Genomic DNA, 15,398 nt, shown 5'->3' with positions numbered 1-15,398 from the left:
AGTGCTGTTATAACAGAAATACCACAAGTGGGTGGCTTTAACAAACAGAAGTTTATTTTCTCGTAGTTTAGGGGGCTAGAAGTCCAAATTCAGGGCACTGGCTCTAGGGGAAGACTCTCTCTCTCTGTTGGCTCTGAAGGAAGGTCCTTGTCTTTTCTGAGCTTCTACTCCTGGGTGATCTTCATGTGGCTTGGCATCTCTCTTCCCCCATCTCTGCTTTTCTCCTTTGCTTGTTTAATCTCTTTTATATCTCAAAAGAGATTGATTTAAGACACATCCTACACTAATCCTGTCTCATTAACATAACCAAGACAACCCATTTCCATAGGGGATTATAACCACAGGTATAAAGGTTAGGATTTACAACACATATTTTTGAGGAGCACAATTCAATCCATAATAATGGTTATTAAGTCTTTGTTGTGCCATGCCCACATATATGTATCCACTCTTTCCTTACCCCTTTTATTTTGTCTTAGCTAAGAAATGCTGATAAAAATGATTTAAAATAAGAGTAAGGGGCTCTTTCATAAATAAAATATTTGAGACTTTGTGTGTAAAATTAAATTCATGCTCCTGGGTATATTAGTTCCTCCTTAGTGGTCATTTACAGAATAATTTCTGGATAAGCATATTGTTAGTCTTCTTGAGTAGAACTTGTTCAACAAACACATATTAGATGGCTGCTATGACACTGTTTTTGGCATAACAAAGGCTTCACAGGTAAATTAAAAATGCTGTATGCCTTTAAAGAACTTACTAACTAGGGTGGAGTGAGGAGAGTGGAGATGTGTACACAAACCAAATGGGATAAGCACCACTAAGAACATACCTAGATCAGCATATATACTCCATGAAGGCAGGAATTTTTGTGTTCATTGACATATTCCCTAGGACTTCAAATAATATATAGTAGGTTCTCAATAAATACTTAGTTAATGAATGAATGAATAAGGTATTGAATCAAAGAGAAGATAAAAAATATTATTTTAAATCTCTGCTATTCTCATGCCTAACCCTAGGAACTTTGCGTATATTATTTCACTTATTCCTCACAATATTAAGCTACAGACAATATCCCCTTTTTTCAGATGAGAAAATTAAGGCCAAAAGAAATTGCATAATTTGCCTAAGGTTGAACTTCTAATAAATGGCACAACGAGACCAAAGGGTTTTTGAGATTCAGCGTTTGAAAAGGCAAAGTGGACACATAAAGAAGAAATTCTCTAGCTATTTCCTAGCTGTAGAATTAGAGATGAGATAACCCCCATCCTTTTAACCCATTCCTACATACAGACAGAAGTCCCTATGGAAGAGCTGTGAGGTCTTTGAAAGTAGCGGATTACTTATCCCTTGGGGTTGCCTTGATGCAGCAGTAATTAAAGAATGAAAATGACCAATTTAGGTGGATATGGCCACCACGGGAGCCCCAAAGACTGACTTTCTTTGCCTCCTGTTTCAAGGATGCCTGTGAGATGCTGATGAGTACAATTTTGAAAGAACTTCAGAAGAATAATCGTGCTTCTCCAGAGCAAGTACCATTAAGTGAGAATTTACACCAGCCTCCTGTCCCCCAGGACTTGGGGCTCCGGGCTGGGCTTGTTATCACTGGGAAGACCCTGGAGTTTGCCCTGCAAGAAAGTCTTCAAAGGCAGTTCCTTGAATTGACTGCTTGGTGTCGAGCTGTGGTCTGCTGCCGAGCCACTCCCCTGCAGAAAAGCGAGGTGGTAAAATTGGTACGCAACCATCTCCGAGTGATGACCTTGGCTATTGGTGAGTAGACATGGGACTAGACTCTATGTGTCTCCTTTTCACACCAAACCAGAGGCAGATCATTCTATCTGTTCTTTTGTCTGCACATCTGTGTGTCTGTATGTCTTTCCGACCTCCTTCCTCCCTTACTTTCTCTTCACTTTTTTCTCACCTTTTTCTCTTCCTCCCTTTCATTATCTTCTTCTTTTCCTTCTATCACCTGTTTGACCTGCTATGAACCAGGTAGTAGGGATGTGATACAGACAATATAACAGACAGAATTCTTTGGGTTATACATCAGAACCCCAACTCAACTGGCTTAAGTAGGGCAACGTACTGACTCACAGAACTGAAAAATCTACAAGTTCTAGCTTCAGGAAAGTTGAATTTGGAGACATGAGCAATTCTTTTATTTATCCATCCAACATATATTTCAGTGCCTTCTAGGTACCAGGCATTTTTCTAAGCGATGGAGATTCAAGAGTATATAAAACTGACAAAGTGGCTTTTCTTATGAAACTTACATTCTAGTGGGGAGGGAGCATTCAGTGGAACAATCAAACAAACAAAAAGATAAACATACAGTTTATCGATAGTGAGAAATGCTATTGAGAAAACCAAAGCAGGGTTACACGGTTGTGGATGGTTGGAGATGGGGAAGGATACTACTAGTATAAATATGGATTTCAGAGACTGTCTCATTGAGAAGGTTGTATGTGAGCAGAGATGAAGGAAATGAGGAGGGATTGATCCATGGGTGAGTGATTTGAGGGGAGAACCTTCCTGGCAGAGTGGACGGTGGAATCAGCATCTATGAGGTGGACTGTGCTTGGTGTGTCCAAGGCCAGAGCAGATTGAGGGAGGGGAAGAGATTTTTGCAAGTTAGTGAAGGTCAGAGAGGTGGAGGTGGCCAGATCATATAGCATCTTAGAGGCCATTATACAATTTTGGCTCTTATCTGAGAGAGATAGAGAGGCATTGGAAGATTTTGAACAGAGGAGGAACATGCTCTGCCTTAGGTTTTAAAAGATTATCTAATCCTAACCCTTACCCCAAAGTTAACCCTAACCCCAACCATAACCATAACCCTGACCCTAGACCTAAGCCTATCCCTAACACTGTTACCGTAGCCCTAACCGCAACCCAGTAGTAGCACTAACCCTAAACTTAAACCTAACCTTAATCCTAACACTGAATTTAACCATAGTCCTAATATTAAGCTGAACCCTAATGCTAAAGCAAACACTAACCCTAACTGTACCTCTAAACCTAACCAGAGATCTAATGCTAACACTAACTGTAGCCAAAACAAGAGAGGAATCATTTTAGCTATGTGTTGAGAGTCACTGTTGGGGTGCAAGTACATAAGTAAGGAAATCAGCTTGGAAACTTAAAATAATTAAGACAAACAAGATGGTGCCTTGGGCGTAGGTGGTAGCAGTGGTGGTGGTAGGACATGGTCAGGTAATGAATGTGTTTTGAAGGAAGAGCTAGTGACATTTGCTGATGGATTAGGTGTATTGTGTGAGAGAGGTGTTAAAAATAATGCCAAGGTTTTGTCTGAGAACAGAAAGAATGAAGCTCCCATGTATCAAGATGGAGGAGGGGCTGTTAGGATTTGGGTGCTGCGCTTGTTAAGTTTGAAAAGCCTAAGTGTCTAAGCAATCATATCCAGTAGGCAGCTGGGTATAAACTTCTGTCATTTAGAAATGAGGACATGGCTAGAGATATAAATTTTGGAGTTTTAAGTCTAATGATGATGTTTAAAGTCTTGATGTTAGATGAGATCACTGAAAAGTGAATATAAATGAGAAGAGACATTTAAGGCTTGAGACACTCCAATGTTTAGAGTTTAGCAAGACACGGGCCTAGGTGCCCCTTTCAATCTCTGTCTTCTCCTAGATTGCTTCCCGTTTCAGATAGCCTCTCCCTCGTACTGGTGATGTAGCTACTGAAAAGTCCCAGCTTATATCTTCTTGCATTAGCAACCTCAGGGAAAATATAACACCTCTTTTCAGGTTGTTATAGTAATATATCAGGATTAGGATTGAATTTTAATTTTACTTATTTTGTTGAATGGACATACAGATGAATGAGTTGTTCAAGCCCCTGGATCCAAGTGTTCCTGAAGCTAGAACCCCTGGACTTTGCAATTATATTAATTAAATTGAGTCATGTGTCCATCCCTGAATCAATCATTGAGGCCAGGGAACAGAAGATGCTGATTGGGAGGTCTGGATTGAATTCCCACCTGTAAATTTGGGGATTTGGCTTCACCCTAACAAACTACATGGGTCCAGAGTACCCAAGGAAAATAAGGGTACTATTCCCAGAAAACAGGCAAGTGGTTGGCAGGCAGTTAGAAACACCAAATGCCCATCACCAGCAAGAATGTAGTACCTCCTCTTAAGAAGTTTCCAGTGTGTGGAGGAGACCAATAAATCTATGTGTAACTATAATATCATGTAATACATTCTGATAGAGATACACACGAGGTGGTGCTGGAGCCTATGGAAGGGGCATCTGATCTCTTCTTGAGGGAGTGTGGGAAGGTTTCCCAAGGAAAGTGACACCTAAGCAGAGACCAAGAGCACTTGAAATCCAGCAAGGTGGGGTGGAGGTGATAAGGACAGTGTTATCAGAACAGAGAAAAGCATGTGCAATGGCTAGAAGGAGCAGGGTATGTTTGGAGAACTGAAAGTAAAGTGGGCAGTATGGAAAAAGGAGAGATTAATCCAGGAAGGTTCCATAGTATGAAGGACTTTGAAGCAGTCTTAAGGAGTTTAGACTTCTTCCTGATATTACTGGGATGCCACATTCAATTCGTGCTTAACTAGCTTCCAGGTAATTTGGAGGAAAGGGACAAACTTTGAAGGATTTGTTTGTTTGCTTTAGTGGCCACTATTGATTTGCAAAGTTTACCACCCTCTCCTCACCCCTCATTCTATTATACCCAGGGTTTCTACGAGTGGAACCAACTCGACAACACCTAACAACAACCTTACACCTCATTATGTTTCTTGCCATTTTCTTCTATCTCATAAGGTGACGGTGCCAATGATGTTAGTATGATACAAGTGGCAGACGTTGGAATAGGGATCTCAGGTCAAGAAGGCATGCAGGTGAGTAAATACTGTGCACCCGAGGACCATGACCTTGACCTGCCTCTCTGTGATGTTTAAAGTTGTGTGTCAACTTGGCTAGGCCATGATTCTCAGTGGTTTGGCAGATATTATGTAATCATTCTCCATTTTGTGATCTAATGTGAGAGGTCAATCAGTTGAAAGCCAATCAGTTGAAAGCCAATCAGTTTCCTTGGAGGTGTGGCCTGCATCCAATATATATGGATGTTCTGGCAAAGCTCTTTCTGAATCCTGCATCTGACTCTTCATCCTCTGACCTCTGGTTCTTGGGACTTGAGCCAGCAGCCTGCCACTTGGCCTGCAGATCTTGGTATTCTTCAGCTCCTGCAACACTGTGAGCCAGCAGCCTTCTGCCTGACCTGCCGATTTTGGGTTCGTCAGCTCCTGCAAACAAGTGAGTCAGCAGAAGCCTCCAGATGGATGCATGACCCATGAATTTGGGACTGGCCATTCTACACAACTGCCGGAGCCATTTCTTTGAGATAAATCTTTCTTGGGTATGGGGTATATACTTATATATGTATGCTTCACTGGTTTTGCTCCTCTAGAGAACCCAGCCTGAGACACTGCCAAGGACAATATTCTCCATGATAAGATCTCTGCAGTAGAGTGAGGCTGACTGCAGATAGCCCAGGATTGGGAGGCAGGGAGTTTATCTGTTCATTCATTGGTTATTTACTGAGTGTGTATTAGTGCCTAGACCCCAATGGTGCAGTGGTTAAGCATTCGGCTGCTAACCAAAAAGTAAGCAGTTCAAATCCACTAGCCACTCATTGGGAACCCTATCGGGCAGTTCTACTCTGTCCTATAAAGTCACCATGAGTTGCAAATGACTCAAAGGCAAAGGGTTTTTGGATTATGTACCTAGTATCTTCCTGGCTAATTTTAGATGTGTTGTTCACTTGTTCAGTTTAAAAACTAGAGCCTATCTACATCATAGGAATGCATATTTTTAGCCATGCAATATCTATGTAAATCCTGACATTGAAGAAAGCTACTAAGGATTTGAATGAAGAACCTAACATTACTGAGAGAGAGAGAAGGAGGAGGAAGAGCTAGAAGGGAGAATGAAGGAAATAGAGAGGTGGGAGTGTCCTTTTTGCTCTGCGGGGTGTGTGTGTGTGTTTACAGTAGTGTTTGAGGCACAAAATTCAGATAAAAGCTTGTCATCCAAAAGATTGTTTTTCTTACATAGAATGAATGCTGTCAGAAGAAGGTGGGATATGAGACTTAGGGTTTCCTGAGAATTGTAAATTATGCTATCTCTGCAAGAAGAGGAATCCAAATACCTCTTTGCCTGACACATTATACAAAGTTATATAAAGTCATGACTCTGATACTTCTTGCTATTCTCCTCCTTGAGGAGAAGGTGAATACACATTGTAATGAAGAAGACAGGACTCTTGCTGAGGGCTGCTTGTTCTGGAAAGTTCATTTGCTGAAACTGCATCATGAGTAGTAACCAAGTAAGAAGTCTTGTTTCATGTGACCCTATTGGAAAGCTGAGTAGCAGCCCCGGGCAGCCCATTAAGGCTCTGTGTTCACGGGTTTTGTTTAGAATGTGCAGAAAGTTTAAGCACAGATTTGACCTGTCTGAGCCTGAGGAGGGCCGGGTTGCCCATGCTGTGTCCCTGTCCTAACGTGTTTGATTACTCAGGATGGCCTTCTCTCCCCTTTGCCTCTGCAGGCTGTGATGGCCAGTGACTTTGCCATTTCTCAGTTCAGACATCTCAGCAAGCTCCTACTTGTCCATGGGCACTGGTGTTACACGCGACTTTCCAACATGATCCTGTATTTTTTCTACAAGAATGTGGTATGTGACTACAGAGAATTCTTCCCTACCCGTTTCCAATCATGGTTGCATAAAGGATGGAGAGAAAGTGCCCTGCACTAAGCTGACTTTGCCTTGATGTGTGGAAGCAGCCAGGAGCACTCCTGCTGTCTTTCCAGAAATAATTGGAGAATGTGCTATGTTTCATCTACTGACAGCAAATTGCTAGGCTTGTCCATCTGCTAACATTTTCTACTCCCTATGCATTTAAATTCAATTAAGTCCTGTCTGGTTCATTTAAAATCCAGTTTTTGACCTTCATAAAGAGGTTGTGACAAGCAGAATTAGGAAATGTTTAACAGTGCCTGTCAGTAGGGAATGAAAACGTTTGCTTCCATTTTACAGGCGATACCAAGAAGAGTTTGCTGTCCCCAAAATGATATTCCTTGTGGTTTATTGCAGACACAGATACAGATGAAAACCAGTATCGTGGCTTAGCCTGTAGCTGCTAGCACTCACAGATGCAAGAATTCTCTAGCAAGCATAGATAGTGTATTTGTGCTTGATATTTATTTTTTGGTAAAGAAATTTGTTAGGATTATGTAGTTCCTAAAAGGCAGAATTTGATTAAAATTCTGACACTGTCTGGTGCAACCTTTGACACCCTATTTAAAGTTCAGGTTCCTCTTTTATAGAATTGTATTGAACTTAGATTGCTTCACTTAAGTCTCTTCTGCCCTGGTGGCACAATGGTTACATACTTGGTTGCTAAACAAAAGGAGGGAGAGACCTGGTGGTCTGTTCCTGTAAAGATACAGCCTGGGAAACCCTATGGGGCTGTTCTATCTGTCATAAAGGGTCACTAAGAATCAGAATCGACTTGACGGCACACAACAACATTGAAATGCTATATTTATGGAAAAAACTTAAATGGATTATTTTAGGATACTCCACATATGTAATTTAGATCTGTGTGTATGTGTATGCCTGTCACCAGGACGTTTTTGCCCACGGCACAACGGAAGCAGCTTTCAGTGGTTCAATCACAATTACATAAAGGATAATGAGAAAGTATCCTACACTAAGCTGACTAAATACTAATCAGAATTAGTTATTTATTCAGAGTTTAATAAAGCTCAGACTCTTTAAGAAAATATTTTAAATTCATGAAGTCTCTTGCTGAGTGTGTGATTCTGGGTGTATTGAGTTTGAGGGAATTTGGGGCTGATCAAGAAAAAAGACAGGACCACAAGATAGCGAGATAGCATTGCAGAAGCTATTTATGGGGGCTAAGGCATTGACAGCCACATGCAGGAGGTGGTCCCCCATAGCAGGAGGACTCCCAGTGCAGGAGGCCACCGCAAGGAGAAGAAGTCTTGAAAAATCCTGGAGAAGAGGAGAAAGGTGGGGGGAGCTTACATGTGACTTGATGACATCCTCCTGCAGCAAGGTTGGGAGTCCCTGGGTCAGAGAGCTCTGAAGGACACACGCAGCTAGGGGTTGTATCTTATCTAGTGATAGCGGCATTGGGCACAGTTTTGCTGGGTGTGTTAAGCAAAGAAGCACTAACCCGTTGCTGTCGAGTTGGTTTCTGACTGAGCAACACTGTAGGACAGAGTAGAGCTGCTCCATAGAGTTTCTAAGGAGTACCTGACCGATTCAAACTGCCAACCTTTTGGTTAGCAAGCATAACAAAAACAAGTACTAAGTAGCTAAAAATCTGCTTACTTGGGCTATTTAAAAGAAAAAAAAAATTGAATATGTACAAGTTTGAGTTTGAGGCTGGTGGGCTTTTTGGGCTAATGGGCCTCACCTGGCTATGAAGATGTAAACAACTTGGGGCCAGTACACAGAGATCATGTTTGACTCACTTATATAATACTGAAGAAAGGTCTGACTTGTAATTTAAAATTCCAGGTCTTAGTGGCCAGTAACTTTTACAAAGGAGTACCCTTCCCAAGGCTGTTGATTTTTTAAAATATCTTTACATTTTCTGCCTTCTCTTCCACTCTGCTACAACCCCACCCCATCTCTACCATCCCCAGATGAAACCCAAAGGTTAAGAAATCTAATACTAGAAGGAAATGCTACCTGCTCTTGGAAAGAGAGGGAGTATTCATTTGTAGAGAGAACATCATCAGGGAGTAAGGACCCCTGTTGGTTTCTGCTCTGTAATCCATCATACCAATATCTTCCAGACTTAAGTACTACCTCTTGTTTACCTAGCCAAACAAGGAATATTGTATTGACTGTGGAGAGAGGGCCAGTACCAGGAGCCATTAGAGTCACTTACCTTAATAAGACCATGGTTCTTGGGCCATGGACAACATTTGAGATACTGATGAAGACTATGGTTTCACTCCTCAGAATTGTGCCCCAAACCACATGTATCCAAAAATGATAGATTTCCAGGAGCTGAGTATATCTTGTGTCCATCATATGCTCTAGACTAAGCAACTCTGTTCTCTCTTCTAAGAAGTGTGGCGCTGTCCTAAGGTGTTCTAGTAAATGTATGACACTAATGATAATAATAATTTAACATTTGTAAGGTACTTTACATGTTGCAAAAATCCATATCCATTGCCGTTGAGTCGATTCCAACTCATGGTGACCTATGTGTGCAAGAGTGGAACTGCACTCCATAGAATTTCCTATGGCAGTAATCTTGTGGAAGTAGATCACCAGTCCTTTCTTCTGCAGTACTGCTGGCTGGTTTCAAACCAGCCAGCCTTTTGATTAGTAACCAAGCGGAAACCATTTGTGCTACCCGGGGACCTGATACAGGTTACAGTCACTCGTGCGACCCAGGGACCTGATACAGGTTACAGCCACTCCCTAACTTGATGTTGATACTAAAATCCCTGAATCTGTAGTTCTCATTTAACAGGTCAGGAAACTCAAATTCAGAGAAATTAAGAAAATGGCCTAAAATCACACAATCAGTAAGATGCACCCCCAGACCTTGAAACCAGACCCCCTAAATATAAGTCCATTGTCCTTTCCTGTGGCTTGCCATGCTTGAAAGTACAGAGCTTTTGCTGTAATAGACTTAGTTTACCTGAGACAAAATACTGTAGGATGTTTTGATCTAGCCTCTAGGGTGACTAGTTGTCCTGGTTTGCCGGGGGCTGTCCCAGTTTTGGCATTGAGAGTCCCGCATTCTGGGAATTCCCTAAGATCCAGGTAAACTGGAACAATTCGTTAGCTTAGTGGCCCCATCCCACTCCATCACCAGAAAGTATTTATGGACCAGAAAGCAAAAGAATGAGCGTGTGTTTGGTGCTTGTGCTCGCCAGGCACTGGACTAGGCACTCTTTATCTAGAGCTGAAATATCTCAATTTGAGTTTTGGCTGTGCCACTTACTATCTGGGTAACTTTGGGCATGTCCCTTGCTCTCTCTGTGCTTCAGTTTTTTTTCACTTATAAAATGGGAACGATAATAATTCCCAAGTTGTTCTGAAGCACTTAGAACAGTACCTAGCTCCATATAGTAAGAGGTGTGTATGCGTGTGTGTTTTGATTTAATAAAACATTTACCAAGAAAAACTGTAAGGTAGGCTGTGGTCTCCCGTTTTATAAGTGAGGAGACTGAATTGCAGAGAGGCAGAGATCACACACCTAAAAATGGCATGTAGGAATGTGCGGTCATATCATGGGCTGTTGTGACTAAGACCTGAATGTTCCTCTTTGTATCCCTAGGCCTATGTGAACCTCCTTTTCTGGTACCAGTTCTTCTGTGGGTTCTCAGGAACATCCATGACTGACTATTGGGTTTTGATCTTCTTCAACCTCCTCTTCACCTCTGCCCCTCCTGTCATTTACGGTGTTTTGGAGAAAGACGTGTCTGCAGAGACACTCATCCAGCTGCCTGAACTTTACACAAGCGGTCAGAAGTCAGAGGTGGGTGCAAGAACACATCCTTAGACTGATCCACGTTCATTGTCAATGCCAGTGTGTTTTTCAATCACCCCAGGCCAAATATAGCGGTACGTAAAGAACTATTTTAAACTTTTTGAAATGTCTAGTCATTTAAAAAGATTTCTACCAACACTGCAGATAGTAAGTTCTTGCCCCCGAGGTGAATACAGATAAAATGATAAAATACCTTTGATACTTACAGGAAGGAATCCAATTTCTGCGATCTTACAATGAATGAAATGGAGCATTTAGTAAACCCCTCTTCCATCTTTTGTGCTCACTACTAAATATGTCCTGTCTTATTTATCCTCACAAAAACCGTTTGAGACAGAACCTAGTCTTATCCCCATTCTAAGACAGGGAATCTAAGCCTCAAAGAGGTTAAGTAATTTTTCTAAAAATTTCACAGCTAAAAAGTAGGCAGGGCCAGTATGTGAGCCCATCCCCTCTAGTTCCAAAGCCAAAGTTAAATATTTCAGGTTCTATTTTCATTCATTGAAAAAGGCAGTAGTGGCTCAGCTGTAGAATTCTCATCTTCCATGTGGGGGACCTGGGTTCAATTTCTAGCCAGTATACCTCGAGTGCAGCCACCACCCGTCTGTCATGTTGCAGTGATGCTGAACAGGTTTCAGTAGAGCTTCCAGACTAAGACAGACTATGAAGAACAGCCTGGAGGTCTAAAAATCAGCCAGTGAAAACCCTATGGATCACAATAGTCCAATCCCATTGTGCACCATGTTGCCAGGAGTTGGGGGCACACTTGATGGTACACTAACAACTGTCATTCAAACCGTAGAGTGATCTTAACCACTCCCTCACCCTGCAACCATGCCCATCTCCACTTAGTTGGTCTCTCAGACCTCTCAGTATACCTTTGGTATATCATTTATATTTGTCCCCCTTCCCCTCTTTCCACCCTTCTGTCACTACCCTTATTGTGTCTTACCTAGACTACTGTAGTAGCTGATTAACTGGGATATCTCAAAACTCTTCTTTCTAGCTTGTCTTTCACAAAATCAATAGTAACCAACCCTAGTCATGGAATGCTTTATGTACATACAAATTATTGACTGGAAAACTAACTTGCTCTGTAAACTTTCACTAAGTGCACAATAAAAATTTTTTAAGAATTAAGAATATGGTCTCAACCCACCTGGATCAAAGAAGAATGAAGAACACCAAGGACACAAGGTAATTATGAGCCCAAGAGACAGAAAGGGCCACATGAACTAGAGACTTACATCATCCTGAGACCAGAAGAGCTAGATGGTGCCCAGCCACAACCGATGACTACCCTGACAGGGAGCACAACAGAGAACCCCTGAGGGAGCAGGAGAACAGTGGGATGCAGACCCCAAATTCTCATAAAAAGACCAGACTTAATGGTCTGACTAAGACTAGAAGAATCCCAGCGGTCATGGTCCCCAAACCTTCTGTTGGCCCAGGACAGGAACCATTCCCAAAGACAACTCATCAGACATGGATTGGACTGGACAATGGGTTGGAGAGAGATGCTGATGAGGAGTGAGCTACTTGTATTAGGTGGACACTTGAGACTATGTTGGCATCTCCTGTCTAGAGAGGAGATGGAAGGGTAGAGGGGGTTAGAAACTGGCAAAATGGTCACAAAAGGAGAGACTGGAGGGAGGGAGCGGGCTGACTCATTAGGGGGAGAGTAAGTGGGAGTATGTAGTAAGGTGTATATAAGTTTATATGTGAGAGACTGACTTGATTTGTAAACTTTCACTTAAAGCACAATAAAAATTATTTAAAAAAAAATAATAACGAACACTAATATAGCACTTACAAACATTTGTGTAATGCCTACTATGTGTCAGATACTATTTTAAGTATTTAACATACATAAATCTAATCCTCAAAACATCTCTACCAGGTAAGTACCATCAGTATGTCCACTTAGTAGATGCGGAAACTCAGGCACAGGGAGTTACCATAAATAGTCACCAGTGAGTGGTACAGTCAGCCCTGGGCTCCAGAGTCCATGCTGTCTGCCATTATGCCATGCTATACAAAGACCTGTTGTGCTGTCTTTACACCTTAGGTTTCCCACTTTGATGTTTCATAGCCACAAGTCCAAAGTGCTATCACAAGTGCATTATCAAGATCACAGGGCTGAGATGGTCAGGGGACCTACAGACACTTATAAGTGGACGAAGCTGAGTGGGTCTGTTGATCAGATGTTCCAGTCTTCAGAACAGGACTCTGTTAGTCAGGTCCCTTTTATTTGCAAGTGACAGAGAACCCAGATCAAATTGGCAGAGCAAAAAAGGGAAAATTTATTGACTCACATGGCTGCAAAATCCAGGAGTAATGGCGACACAACATGGTTATTCTTAAAACAGTTGTAAATTTCCTGATTATGACTCATTGGCCTGTCTTGAGTCCCATGCCTTTCCCTGTGTTTATCACTTTAGCTAGATTTCTCATTATCAGGCCTGGGACATGTATCTATCTCTGAGGACAGAGCCTGAGTCATTCCTACTTGAACCCCATGAATGGTTTTGGGGAGATGGATTCCCTGTTGAAATGCTGGACAGACAAAAAATCAGACTAACCATAATAAATTTGAGTGTTGGCCTTCACTTGCTGTCCTAAAGACGCTGACCCAGATCAGCACATGTTCAAAAAAATGGGTGATATTTAATCTGGGTTCAAATTTGGATTCTATAGTGTATGATGTTGGTAAGTTATTTAGCTTGCCTGTGCCTTAGTTTGCTTACTTTATGGAGATAATGTGAGGATTAAACGAGATAATCCATGCAAAACTTCTAGCCATATTAAGCTCTCAATATTGTTATTTCTACCCTCCAGAATTAACCATAAATTTAGAGGAAATCCCCAAATTTAAAATGATGCGTTTATTTTAGTCCAACTTTACTCTGATTTGAACTGCCTTACCAGGCTGGGGAATAATTTAATGTCCCTAGGCTATCTGTAGCAGCCTAAACAGAGGAGAAGCCATACATTCAGCTTTCAAGGGAAGAAGAAATTCTTATAATCCTTTAATATCATCCAATCTATTCAGAGCAAGAAACAACACGGACTTTTCCTAAAGAAGTCCAGTCTAACTTAAAGTTCAAGGATCAGGACACAGGAATGTGTGGATGATATCAATGAGAATTGTCCCTAAACCTAGGACTAGGTTAAATTCCAAGTCCTTTGGGGAAGGGGGAATAAAAACCTCAATCAAAGTTTTTATAGCTAGTGTTTTAAAAGCCCATTTGTATAGACTGAAGATTGTAATTGGTCCTTACCCTCGGGAAAGTTGAGGTCATTGTTTCCTGTTGTTGAACCCTGTTATCAGTCCTTTGCACATATTATTCTATTAAGCTGGCTGGTTTTAAAATGCCTGACAATAGGTAGGTTGCCAGCATGTGACCATTGAATAAAGGTAATTGATTTCATTGACTTTACCTTCCAGAAGCTGTCCTCTCTTTGAACTTGGCCTCCAAACCAAATCCATTTTATGCTTGGGCCATTTTCTGTCTTCATTGTCAAGAAATGTACTCTCCAGGGTAGATAGAGTCTCTCTCCTATAAAAGAGATTGGTCTGGAAGGCTTCAGTCAGAGGCTGTCCTTCCAAAAAGCAATCATCTATTACCCACCTCTCATCACCTTCACAGTCTTCTTTTCTCCCCTTGATTTCGTCTTCAGATTTTCCCTTTCAGTTTCCAGATCCCATGAGTTAATCACTTCAGCCTCTCATTTATCTTGTCCTTGACGCTTTTCTCTCTACTCTTCTAAGCCAAGCTACTCATGTGACTGTAGGGGAAACTGTACTTTTACCTTTTGGCTATAGGTTTTTTGAGTAATCTCTATTCCTCCAGAAGCATGAAATTATATTTTAACTTGTCCCTAAATCATTCTCTTGTCTAGTGGCACTTTGGTTGCCCTTTTGACTTTGACACAGTCTCTTGCACCATTTGATTGTGCTTCTGCTTAGATTTTATGGACATTTAGATGAAGAAAGAGAGGCAGAATGCTCCATCATTTCCAAAGAGGAAATGGTAAAACAAAAAAATAATAAATAAAAGAAGATACAGGGAAATGTGAACTGACAACAATGAATCTTCTTTATTGATTATCCAGAGAGCAAAGAGATATAAACAATTGTAGATGTAAAAATTTTAAAGGTAGTCTTTTGAAGGACGGAAGAATGTATATGGATAATTTGTATATATATGTTAGGAGAAGTCATTTAGAAGACAATAACATATTATTCTTGAGGAGAGAGTAACACATTTTGAAAGAAGTTTCAGCCTCATTATGCATTTTGAAAGAAACAAAACTAAAAGGAACATGTTAAGGAAAGAAAGGACTAGCTCAGGGATATGATACATGTGCTGCCATTTTGCCCACGGCAGGGATCACTAATAAATCCCAGTACTCTTTCCTTCTGGGTCTGAATGTAGCCTCAGAACCTTTGTACACACATTTCTCATAGCAGACATTACCATTCAATCAGAGTTGGCTCTTGTTTTGAAAACTATTTTCAATCACTTGACTAGTGTCTCTACTTGATCCTTCTCTTTCTTTGGGGAGAAAACATTTTAGCACATTTAAGTTATGTGAGAATATTAATTAATTCAACAAATATGTGTTGAGTACCTACTATGTATCAGACACTGTTTGTCATGTGGCTGAAAAAGAAAAAGTCCCACTCTATGAAGTTTATATTCTGGCAAGAGAACCAGAAAATTAGTAAACAAAAGGGATTATTTCCAATGGTGATGAGAGACTTCTAAGAGTACCATGGTACTAGTGAGTGACTGAGTGGCTATACCTCTTAGAC

The 15,398-nt window shown here is 41.1% G+C and overlaps 1 protein-coding gene across 6 annotated transcripts in view; it reads left to right on the top strand.

Annotated features, from left to right (window-relative positions):
* ATP10D (ATPase phospholipid transporting 10D (putative)) overlaps positions 1 to 15,398 on the top strand; it is a 165,284-nt gene that overhangs the window by 130,508 nt on the left and 19,378 nt on the right. For all 6 annotated transcript variants that reach the window (XM_003415920.4, XM_023555028.2, XM_064285858.1 and 3 more), the window contains 4 exons: positions 1,464 to 1,773; positions 4,798 to 4,874; positions 6,583 to 6,708; positions 10,367 to 10,567. In XM_003415920.4, coding sequence (XP_003415968.1) covers positions 1,464 to 1,773; positions 4,798 to 4,874; positions 6,583 to 6,708; positions 10,367 to 10,567 — 714 coding nt within the window. The remainder of the gene's footprint in view (positions 1 to 1,463; positions 1,774 to 4,797; positions 4,875 to 6,582; positions 6,709 to 10,366; positions 10,568 to 15,398) is intronic.

The sequence above is a fragment of the Loxodonta africana genome, chromosome 5 (genome assembly GCF_030014295.1).
Source record: "Loxodonta africana isolate mLoxAfr1 chromosome 5, mLoxAfr1.hap2, whole genome shotgun sequence".
Taxonomy (NCBI): Eukaryota; Metazoa; Chordata; class Mammalia; order Proboscidea; family Elephantidae; genus Loxodonta; species Loxodonta africana.
This window is presented reverse-complemented; position numbering and strand designations above follow the sequence as displayed.